The sequence below is a fragment of the Microcaecilia unicolor genome, chromosome 2, assembly GCF_901765095.1.
Source record: "Microcaecilia unicolor chromosome 2, aMicUni1.1, whole genome shotgun sequence".
Taxonomy (NCBI): Eukaryota; Metazoa; Chordata; class Amphibia; order Gymnophiona; family Siphonopidae; genus Microcaecilia; species Microcaecilia unicolor.
Window position 1 is genome coordinate 71,318,674 of NC_044032.1, and position 12,325 is coordinate 71,330,998.

At 41.3% G+C, this 12,325-nt stretch overlaps 1 protein-coding gene across 2 annotated transcripts in view; it reads left to right on the forward strand.

The window, feature by feature from the left end:
* Positions 1-12,325, forward strand: part of UGT3A2 (UDP glycosyltransferase family 3 member A2) — a 47,484-nt gene that overhangs the window by 16,826 nt on the left and 18,333 nt on the right. For both annotated transcript variants that reach the window (XR_003940976.1, XM_030193036.1), the window contains exon 3: positions 4,506-4,626. Coding sequence is in view for 1 of the 2 variants with exons in the window: in XM_030193036.1 (XP_030048896.1) it covers positions 4,506-4,626 (121 nt within the window). In the remaining variant the exon portion in view is untranslated. The remainder of the gene's footprint in view (positions 1-4,505; positions 4,627-12,325) is intronic.

Sequence of the window (12,325 nt, forward strand, 5' to 3'; positions counted from 1 at the left end):
GGTAATTTTTTTATTTTTAATGGTTGCACGTTAACAGTAATATTAGCATTGGCCATTAATAAAATAAATATGACCGCAGTAAGGGCTCTGTTTACTAAGACACACTAGAGTTTTTAGCGCACGTCTAAAATTAGCATACACTAAACATTAGAGACACCCATATATTCCTATGGGTGCCTTTAGCGTTTAACACGTGCTAAAAATGCTACTGCACCCGTAGCGCTGCTTAGTAAACGGGTCCCTAAATATGGCCTTTACCACAGCTTAATAAAAGGACCACTTGGGCTTTTCTTCATCTGGTCTGTTCTGGATCCTCTGTTTGTCCTTGTTTAGAAGGGGCAGGTCTTCCCACCCTCCACAGCATCTACTACTTTGGCAGGCGGTGTATGACCTCTCTGCTTACTCGGCAGTGTGCTCTTTCTCCCCCTTCCACTCATTTGGTTGGTGAGGCCCAGGCTGCCGGCCTGCCACATGGGTCCCTACTGATTCTGGTAGCTCGATGAGCTCCTTGCAGTGGCGTTCCTAGGGGGGCTGACACCCGGGGCGGATCGCCGATGCGCCCCGCCCCCCGGATGCAGCACCCCCCCCCCCTCAGATGCAGCACGACCCCCCCCCCGGTGAAAGGACCCCCGCAAAAGAACCTCCCCCTGGGTGCACGCTGCTGGGGGGGTGCCACGCACACCTGTCCTTCCTTCGTTCCATACTCCCTCTGCCTTGGAACAGGAATCTGTTCCGGGGCAGAGGGAACATGGAACGAAGGAAGGACAGGCGCATGCAGCACCCCCCCCCCCCCCAGCGGCATGCACCCGGGGCAGACCGCACCCACCGTCCCCTCCCCCCTAGGAACGCCACTGGCTCCTTGCCCCTTCTTTCCATGTTCCTACACATAGCACTGTTGGCACAGGAGCAAACAAACCTATGCATACAGATGGACTGACTCTCAAGAAAAAGTATTATCACCTGAAGCAAAGCGTGCCTAATGATGAAACTATCCTTATCCTTCCCTCCCCTAATCCTGTGAAACCCTTTATTTTCCCCCTTCAGTAACTATCCCTTTAGGCTATAACTGGAGCCATCTAATTCACCCAGCTAATATTTTCCCTAAAAAAGATATTATATACCCTGACTAAATATCCAAGTCTTTTACTATTAAAAGAAAAAAGTTTCTCCTGGCTGAACTCCAAGGGCAATGCCTTTCACAAGACAGGGCTACAAAATATCAAATGTTCACGACCTACTACACTCCCACTAATTAACAACATGAGAATTGTGGTGTAGTAGGTCGTGAACATCCAAACCTTTTTAAAACTCTGCTAAGCTAACTACCACATTCTCTGGCAATGAATTCCAGATCTTAATTACACGTTGAGTGAAGAAACATTTTCTCCGATTTGGATGGCTTCCTAAAGGAAAAGGTCTATAGACCATTATTAAATTGGACTTGGGGAAAATCCACTATTTCTGGGGTAAGCAGTATAAAATGTTTTGTACTTTTGTGGGATCTTGCCAGGTATTTGTGACCTGGATTGGCCACTGTTGGAAACAGGATCCTGGGTTTGATGGACCTTTGGTCTGTCCCAGTATGGCAATACTTGTGTACTTATGTACTTAGGCTCTAACACCTATTATATTACAGTGTTGCTATATAGCATTTATTCAGTTAATGTAAAGCTTTATTTCTCACGACCTTTAAGAAATTGCTTCAATTGTAATGAATCCCCCAAAATATACTGTTTACCCTAAAAAGTAAGCAAACATTTACAAGGATACTTCAGAAAAAGGTGGCCCCTAGGGCAGTGCTTCTCAACCTTTCTGCTATTGTGACACATCTGAAAGACGATATTCACATCCGTGACACACAGTTCATGAATGATATATAAAGGATTTTTTTTTTTTTGTTCAGTCATTATTGCTGAAAATGATGCAAAGAAAGGTGGTGACTGCTGGGTCTTGTAACATTTCCAGTTGGGGCTGGTGGCAACAGTGAACGCTGTGAGTAATGGTGAAGCAGATAGGACCAGTTATGTGGATTTCAAGTACCCGTTTCCCTGCTGTGCTCTCCCCAGCCCGCAGGCACAAATAGTTGTTAAAAAAAAGCAAGGGCTTGCTATCTGCCACATATTTGATGGCACATGTGTGTGTCCCAACAAGGTTGAGTACCACTGCTCTAGGGCTACTACTCTAGACTTAAAAGCTAAAAAAGCTTTATGTCTAAGTTAAATTGCCGTAGATACATCAGGAAAAATATAAATCCTTGCCCCCACAATAAACCACACCATTTTTCTGAAAATAATATTTCAAAATCAAGGACTTAACCTTTTCACTGCCAAGTCACCAAAAGAGTAGATCTAGTATTTATGACATCTTTGAGTATCCGGTAGAAAGGCAATCAAATCTGTTTCTGAGGAAACTAATTGATTCACACCCTGTTGATCCAACGTAATCCTTTTTTTTTTTTTAAATCTGGTAAATAATAACAATTAGAAACTGATATACTATCATCTGTGGCTAAACCTAGAATCTCTTTACCAATATCTCCTAATTAAAATCTCAGGAGATAAAGGACAATTCAAGAAATGCAGGTTAGCGTTTTCCATCCTTTCCAACTTTACATGAATATTATGAAAAATCCTTGATAGCTGAGAAAGAAATAGCTTGCAGAGAGGTAGACTGTGTTTCTACAGCTGACATATGTTTATCCAGTATATCAAGATTAGAATCCATATTAGTCAATTTTTCCACCACTTCCTGAGAAAAGGTCACATTTTGGGAAATAACAGCTTTAAGTTAATTGGTTTGAATCCCACAAATCTTTCAAAGTAATTTTCTGGTTATTCCCCTAAATTGAGGTGATTGCCTGGAGTAAGTGACTTATAAAATTGAAGGCAGTTTAACGAAGGAAATTACTTGAAGACATTATCACCTGGCTTACTCCAACAGAAGGGATACCTCCTTGGGAGGTCCCCACCTCACTGGATAAAGGAAAGGGGTGGAGGAGTACAGTCAGGAGAACTTAAAGAAGCTCTAAATGGTAAGAGTACCTCTGGCATAGGCAGTCTCTTAGAACTTCTCGGGCCCACATGTTTATCCATTGGGCCTGCAGGTGAGAGTTGAAGTCTTCAACTTGGATTTCCGCTTCCCCATCTAAATGTAAATCTATGTGGTCTCTAAGTTGATGCTAAGGAGCAGGACAGGGAACAGAAAAGCCTCGTTTGATGTCAGTGGGTATCCTTTGAAGTGCCTGTTGGAATCGGCACTGACACTCCTAGACAGGAGCTCTGCACAGCAGCTGCTGGATAGTATATAGAAATTAGCAGGGTCTCTTTAGTAAGATACCCAGGTAAAGGCCTCTTCCCAATCTGCCACAGCACTTAGGGAAATACATGAGCCTGATCTTTATCACATGGACTGTCATATCATTTGCAAAGTTTTCCCCTAGTGGTATTACTGGGCCCCTATACACATTAAATAAGAGGGAATAACACAGAACCCTGCAGCAGGTCATTTGGGAATGGGGGAAAACTTCGATTCCTTCCCTTCCTGAATTACTTGAGTCCTCTCAAATCGGAAAGATGCCACCTTTGGATTCCTGCTTGAGTCAAATATTCCAAGAGCAACTGAGTTGACACACCTACTGTTAGAGAACCCACTAAGTTAGCGAAGTATAATCTAGACTTTGGAAGTACACTGGATAAACCCCCAACATAGGCATGTGAAAATAACCATTTTGATAGATTTTAAAATGTTCAAGGAAATCCTTTGAAGTTTGTGAATGTCTCTTCTTTGCATATCTGTAAGTTGGATATCTAGAAACAGAGATAGTAAAATCAACATTTTCTGAGATCTCAACCTATATGAGATTGTTTTAAGCAACAAGTGTAATCAATAGAAATAAAACAAAATAAAACATGGAAAAGAAAATAAGATGATACCTTTTTTATTGGACATAACTTAATACATTTCTTGATTAGCTTTCGAAGATTGCCCTTCTTCGTCAGATCGGAAATAACCAAATGTTGGTAAATGACAGTATATATAAGTGAAACATCAAAGCATTTCAGTGACAGTCTTAACAGGATGGGGGTGGATAGGTGAGAGACAGGAAGAGTCAGGTGGATGAGGGACAGGGAGATATGCATGGAGACAGGAGGGTGACAAAGCAGTCACAAGTGTGAAAGAGCTAGTAGGCAGAATGTAGAGTCTTGACAACAGAATGTGAAGGCTCAAATATCCCAGTATAAAACAAGTGGACCAATAAAACCTGGTCTCTTTCTGTCATCATTTACAGTGTTAGTGTCTCCTGTCTTAACCTCTTGCTTTCCAACTCTTCCTGTCCTTTTTGGACAATTATGTTGGCCTAATGAAAGGTATTGCAACCTGCAAAAGATCTGTCAGCTATGCACATAAAGACTTCCTCCCAGAAAGAATTATTCTTGATTCACACTAGCTGCTGCAATATCTGATGGTCATGATTTTTAAATAAAATGTTAATTTCTGTATTCTAGGTGCAGATGATAGTAAAGAATCCAAGGATTACCAGGTTACCATGTGGTCTGCTGGGGATGAAATTATGAAGAAATACAAGGCATGGTTCTTAGAATTGCAAAAGGAATTTCTGAAGGGCAGGTAAGAGTATATTATTCTTAAGCAGACAGAGGTAATTGTACAAATGAGGTGTTTGAGGTGGTGATGTATGTCTGTTATGTGCTACCTTCGTTTCACCTACTTTCTTGCTAAAGTCACCTTTCTGTGGTCACATGGTGAAAACAGGATGCAGGGTTCATAGTGGATTATATCCAGGCACAGTGAATTTGCTATCAAGTTACAGAGATTAGCCAATGTGCATTTGTTTTTTTGGCAATGCACTGTCAAATTTCCAAAAGCTATATAATGGAGTTATGAACTTAGGTGTAGCACAGAGGCAGACCTTGGAAAACTCTTTCAAGCCTTACTCGACAGGGACAAAATGTAGTTATCTGTGAATTCTGCCAACACCACCCTCCCCCACCACCATCACCCAAAGGTATTATTAGGAAAGGAATGGAAAACAAAAATGAGGATGTTATAATGCCTTTGTATCGCTCCATGGTGCGACCGCACCTCGAATATTGTGTTCAATTCTGGCTGCCGTATCTCAAAAAAGATATAGTGGAACTAGAAAAGGTGCAGAGAAAGGCTAAAGCGGCTAGGGCTCTTCAGCTTGGAGAAAAGGCGGCTGAGAGGAGATATGATAGAGGTCTATAAAATAATGAGTGGAGTGGAATGGGTAGATGTGAAGCATCTGTTTACGCTGTCAAAAGATACTAGGACTAGGGGGCATGCGATGAAGCTACAATGTAGTAAATTTAAAACGAATTGGAGAAAAGTTTTCTTCACTCAACGTGTAATTAAACTCTGGAATTCGTTGCCAGAGAATGTGGTAAAGCTGGTTACATAAGCGGAGTTTTAAAAAGGTTTGGATGGCTTCCTAAAGAAAAAGCCCATAGACCATTATTAAATGGGGAAAATCCACTATTTCTGGGATAAGCAGTTTAGAATGTTTTGTACTTTTTTTGGATCTTGTCAGGTATTTCTAACCTGGATTGGCCACTGTTGGAAACAGGGTGCTGGGCTTGATGGACCTTTGGTCTTTCCCAGTATGGTAATACTTATGCACTTATGTAGATTATTTTCTTTAACGGGGGGGGGGGGGGGGGGGGGCAAGATAACATAGGGCTCGATATTCATCCAGCGGCAGTTAGCATTTTGTTGACCGTCACTGGGTTAAACCTTGACATTCAATGCTGGGCCATGTCCGGGCACCGGCATTGAATTTCTGGGTTTCCAGAGCCAGTTAACACAGCTGATATTTAGTACTTAACCGGCTATGGATTACTGCAGAAAGATCTGACTGACTTTATGTGGCTCTATTTATAGGGTTCACCTGACTGGTTAAGTGCTGAATATCAGCACTCAATCGGCCAATGCTGACTCCATCCCAAAATGCCCTCATTTAGCTGGTTTTCATTTTGGCGCTAACCAGTTAAGTGCCACTGAAAATTAGCAGTTACCCTCAACAGGTGATTTAACCGGCCAGGAGCTGTTTCTGGCCGGTTAAATTGTTTTGAATGTTGACCCCATAGAGAATATCTTTCTTTTCTGGTGAGTCCATGCCCTCCACCCTACTTCTATGTGGCTGGTGCTATCCCTTTCTGCTCCTTCACTGTCCACTCTAGGTTGCCACCTGACAAGGTTGATTCAGTCCAGGTTATACCCCATTACATGCAAGGAATTATAGTTCTGATTTTCAAACTGGATTACTTAAGAAAAGCAAGACTACAAGTCCCTGAATGCAACTGGGTAAACCCAGGGCTGGATCAATCGGTCTGGTGACTCTGGAGCCAGTTGGCAACCCAACCCACTTCTTCCTCTTTTTACCTGCACTACTCCCCACCATCATATATCACTGCTGCAGCCTTTCTGTTTTTTGAGGCACTGTTGCCTGACCTGCAGGAAAACAACTCAGACTTTCAAAAAAGGTGAGTGGAAAATGGGCTTGAATTTCTATAACTCTAGCCCTAGAATCAAAGGATCTGTTACAAGGAAAGAGTAGTTTAATTCTCATAATTGAAGTAGATACTTGAGTAGAAGGAAAATCTGACAGCGGAGCTCCCTAGTGCAGGAGTATATTAACCCAAAACTATGTAGAATGGGAAAGGACAACAGTAGAAAAGTTTCACTTTATGTCTACAGAAACTCCCCAACCCTGGGTACAAGCAAAACTAAGACAATTCCCCTTACTTCTCCTCATACAAATACAACAGGCCCTAGAAACTCTCACTTATTGAGAGTTGTAGATTGCAAAACAAAACAAGATGGATGGCTGTCAATCCCTCTACAGAACCTACATGCTAGCTGAATACTCCACCTTGGTTTTACAGACAGACCTTTTCCAAATACTGAATAAATGATGAGAAATTAGAAGTGTGCAGACTAAAGCTGATCTGGAAACACCAAGAAGACAGACTATGCCTACAGTGCAGCTTGGGAGAAATAAAAAATGGAGATGTATTTTCTCCTTTATGGTATAAAATGAGAGAAGCACATTTCCCAGTGGTCCAAGGAGATAACACTTCTCCTAAAAGAATGAGCAGAAAAATATTTGTTTATTCTTGGGAGAAGGAGGAGAAATGGCCGCTGTAGCAGCAAAGGGTGTCATTCCTGCTACCAGAAAACAAACATAGAGAATGACTCATATGAAGCTTATTAAAAATATTGTTTGCTTTTTATGGTCATCTCCACTGTGTTGTTTGTTTTGTGCTTGATTGTGGAATGCGATTCTTTTGTGTTTGTTTCATTTCATTTCCTGCTACCAGGCCAGAAATGTAAAGAGGACAAATTTCAAAAGCCATTTAATTGTGAAAATGGCTAATTACTTGGGTTAAAGAGCTATTTCAAAACTGCCCACTTTGGGTGCAGGTAAAAGTATTTACCCCCATTTCTGGGCTTAGGATAGGGGAGCCAGAATCATGTTTTGCATAGAACAGAAAACGTCTACCTCAACTTTCTGTTCCCAAAGACTGCTTCATAACAATCCGTTATGTCTTCCACCTCCTAGTATCATCCATTATCCTTTCCTTAATGTTTTTAGTCTCATGTGTTAATTCAATGGTCTCTAATGTTTCTCATACCTCACACTACCGTGTTTCCCCGAAAATAAGACACTGTCTTATATTAATTTTTGCTCCCCAAGACACGCTAGGTCTTATTTTTAGGGGATGTCTTATTTTTCAGGGAAACATTGGGGTTGCCCCCCCCCCCCACCCTCCGTCGCTCCCGGAACTAACCTTAAATGCCTCCTTTCACCTTCGCACTCGCAGCAGCAGGGCAGGCCACTCCTTCCTTTCGTGTCCTGCCCTCGCCTGACGTAACGTCTGCGAGGGCGGGGCACGGAAGGAAGGAGAGATCAGCCCTGCTGCTGTGAGTGCGAAGGTGAAAGGAGGCGTTCAAGATTAGTTCTGGGAGCGACGGAGGGCGGCCTTGTCCGGCTCTCGGCGGCCCTGCTTTAAAAGAAAAACTTTGCTAGGTCTTACTTTGGGGGGAGGCCTTATATTCTCCAATTGCAGCAAGACCTCTACTAGGTCTTATTTTCGGGGGATGTCCTATTTTCGGGGAAACACGGTAACACTCTTTGCTTTTGTCTCGCCTAGAATGTAAACTGTACTGAACCCTGGAAAGGGATATTAACAGTATACAAGAATTGATTTAAATTTGAATTTTCAGAACTAGGAGCATTATTTTTTTCACAGAAAAAAAGTGCAAGTATCCATGGGTACTTTTTTCCAGGGAAGTTTTCAAAGGAAACATTTATGTGTCAGTTTGAGAACTGTTGAAAAATCCATGGGGAATGGTACCTGTAGACTTTGCATTAAAACGCGTTCCTCAAAATAGTCAGTGACAGTACTGAACAATGGGAGAATCTTAGAATTGTCTTTGTTACTGTGTTCCTTTCTATATTTTATTATAAGATAACTTAATTAGGTAATGGTCAGACCAAGGTAAGGGGTGACCAGAGAAGTGGGAAAATGAGGAAGGTGTAGAGTGTCGTGTCACAACTAGATCTAAGGTGTGGCCAGCAAGATGGGTGGTGAAAGGTAATGTGTTGAAAATGGAAAGATCAGAAAGCAACGAGAGGAACCTTTTATCAAAAGGGCAAATTATTAGATCTAGGAATAGGAGCAAGATCTGTCAATCATGGGAAAAATCATTCCAGAAAAGAAACTTGGGAAGAGGGAGAGAAATAAACCAGGAAGAAGTGAATAGGACAGGGACCATCTAGATGTAGGAGTAGGAAATTGGGGAAAGGAAAAAGATAGTAGTTTATAGTTGATGAGAGGGGGAGGGTAGAGGGAGCTAGAGAACTGCAACCCTAGCTCCATGCAATAAAGAACTGTGTGTAGCAGAAGAAGCTATATAATCCAGAAATAGGCAATAAACAATTAACAGCAGTAAAAATGTTCAAATAGCAATACGTATTTTGGCATACAATGTCACACAATACACATTAAAGCATCTTAATAGACAGCATAGGTCATAGGGTGTAAGCAAAGGTGGTAAAAATACCACACAAAGGTGAAGGAGACAAACATAACTGGTTTCTTGCTGTTGGAAGAGTCATTGTACACCCCAGTCTCTTGTTTTTCCGTAAGTGGAGGTGGAACATATAGAAGTTTTCTGTATTTTTATGTATCCCTGGGTTTCATATAAGTATCAGATGGACTACACAAATATATTGGATTGAGGGCCAATCTAAGGCTAGTGAAGTTAGGCTAGATGACACTTAATCCACTCATTCAATGTTACTTCTCTCAGGCAATAAAGTAGTCCGCACAGTAACGTTTGCTTCAAACTGTGAAGGGTTTTACTTTAAACTTGTTAAAGCTAGGTATTTCAACAAGGGGTCGTCTCTCTCATAACTATTTACAGTACCAGAAAAGATCATTGGTAAAAATCATACTTTCCTATGTTGTTCTTATTTCTTCTCTCTGATTTCCAGTTTTCAAATGAAAGCAATATCCTCCAAGATGACTGTCTAGAGTGCAAAGTAGCATTTTTGGGGGTTTCCTTCTGCTCCATCTGGGTTTAGTAACACCTCTTGTCCTTCTTCTTTCTCCGTTCCACGTAGGCAACGTTGGAAGGCTGGGTCACTGTCCCTGTAGTCCATGGAAGCATTCCAGTAGTTTGATAGGCTGGTTCCCACTCTTTTTATTCCAGGATCAATGACTCTTTAGTTATGTGGTCCTGTTGATTTCAATAGACTTGACAGTGGCATTTGATATCATTGATCATACTCTTCTATTGAAGAGACTGGCAGTGGTTGGGATTATAGGATCTTTATTATCCTGATTTTGCTCCTATCTATGTGATAGGAGGTGTGTTTGTTGTTGGCAGAATTCTGTTTCTCCATCCTTTCTATTGTAATTTGGGGTAGCATAAGGTTCCATCTTAACACTTGTTTTGTTTAGTATATTTTTGGTGCTTCTCACTTCATTAGCACAGTTTTTGAGATTCTCACGCTTCTTAAACATGGATGATATTCAGTTGATGATTAAATATGATCCTCAGGATCCCCAGAATATTTTGTCTGTCAGAAATATGTGAGAAATGTGTAAATATATTATTTTTTCATTTAACATAATGGCAAAGATAGAATATATGGTTTAGGCCCTAAGTATACTTGTGTAGGCCCTTTCTAACAGAGATCATCATATTAAATCACTAAACAAAAGGGAACTGTGTTTCTCTGTGAGACGAAAGGAAGGGGAGTTGTAAGAAGCCCAAACTGGTGAGACTCAGAGGCGCCTGAAAGCTTCAGCCTGCCGGCGTCGGCCCGCGTCCCATGCATACTCATGATAGGTCATACTCAGGACAGGTCATGTGATGACCCGAACTGAGAAACCCGGCAATTTGAGGAAACTTGGAAACCCGCCCGGACTCCCCATGGCCCCCTCAAAAAGAGGACATGTCTGGGGAAATCCGGACATATGGTAACCCTATCCTGGGGTGTCTCCAACAGGCAGAAGGAGCAGCACTAGTGTTCTCTGGAAAATGACAGAATCTTCTGAATCAAAACAACTCTTACCTTACCTTTGCAGAGGCACAGAGTTTACTGCCAATCTGTCTCTTGCAAGCAGAATCTGTAAGATGTCTACATTTATATGCTGTTACCCTCTGAATTGTGGATTAACTCGGGAACTCTGTAAGGACTTGTAACCTTTGATCCAGTAGATCATGGAAAGTATATGTAGGTATTCTGCAGATTCATGATTGGATCTTCCCTGCTTTCTATTTCATGACTCTGGATGTAATATGTTTTTCAGTTGATCACCATCAGAATCAATTTATCTTAGAGAAGTTGTTGACAATACATTATAAAGCTCTATTTGAAATAAAAGGCACTGTGCTGACTTTGAGGTATTGGAGAGAGATGGCAATTGCAAAAGTAGGAAAGTATTAAAACATTGGCAAACTAGGCATCTGTCTAGGGTTGTTTTGCTTTACCAGTACAGCCTGCTCAATCACTAACGCAGACTGCTTCAGAAATTACTGCAGATTTTTTTGGATTCGTATTAGGTAAATGAGACTTTTATTAGAAGTTCACTTCAAATGGGGAGTGTATAAATCACTATTGTCTAAGATAAACAATGATTAAGGAATATACATATCTATGTAGTTGAAGAGAAGCACTAATAAAGACATATAATACAATATATATACATACATACACACACACACATAAATAGATACATCACATCACTGGTCATGTATCACTACATCCAGGCTTTTTCATCAGCTGAGGGAGCCCCTTTTGTCAGCGAAGCCAGGAGTCTCTAAACCAGGAAATACAGTCCCTGCGCAGTACGTACGTTTACTCACAGGTGAGCTCCAAACTTGCTATAAGAGGCTTCCTCTTTTTATTAGGCTTCGAACTCATTTTCAGAGCTAAGGAAAATTACAGAATGTGCTTAGGAACGTGTTTATATGTTCTCTGTCCAGATAAACAAAACACTGGCCAGGTGTCTTATCTCCCAAGTCAGAGACAATGCCTCACTTTCCCACACATACAAAATCATTTTCACATAAACAGAATTATTATATAAAAAAAAATAAAATTACTTTTAATCAAAAACATAGGTTTAGAGTGTACTATCGGTCATACAGATACTGCTGAAAAACAATTTTTAAAACTTTTCCATTTCAAGGGTCCAAACATTTGGGGGATTCTAAAGATATCCCTTTATCTGACCCTGTTTTATGATCCATGCAGCAAACGGATGATATAATTTGCATTGGCCCATATAGGACAAGGGGTGACATACAAATTGTCCATGACATCAAGCAGCACTGTGGGTTTGGCAGTTTCCTGGAGCCAGTAGGCTAGTATTTAAGAAATGGTGTCATCAGCCACCATCAAACATTTGTTGCCATCCCCACTCCACCTCTGTCTTCAGGTCCACTGTATTCAACACCTGAAGAAAACTCACAGCACCTGAAACTACAGGACACAATGAACAGCTAAACAGTGCCAGGAATTTTAGAGGCTGGGAACAGTGCTTGTATGTTAGTGTTCAAGGCTAGCATACCTAGTGTTCACATGTTTGTACAGGTTTAAAAATGTAGTTATATTATGGTGGGGGACCTAATGCACTTGTTTGCCTAAGGCCCACAAAAGAACTAATTTTGTTGTGTGCCCTCCCCCCCCCCCCCCCCCCCAATTTTTTTTTCCATCACTGGAACTGAAGTGTTCAAGAAAAGTCTCACAAAAGCTGTATGAACTGCAAGACTA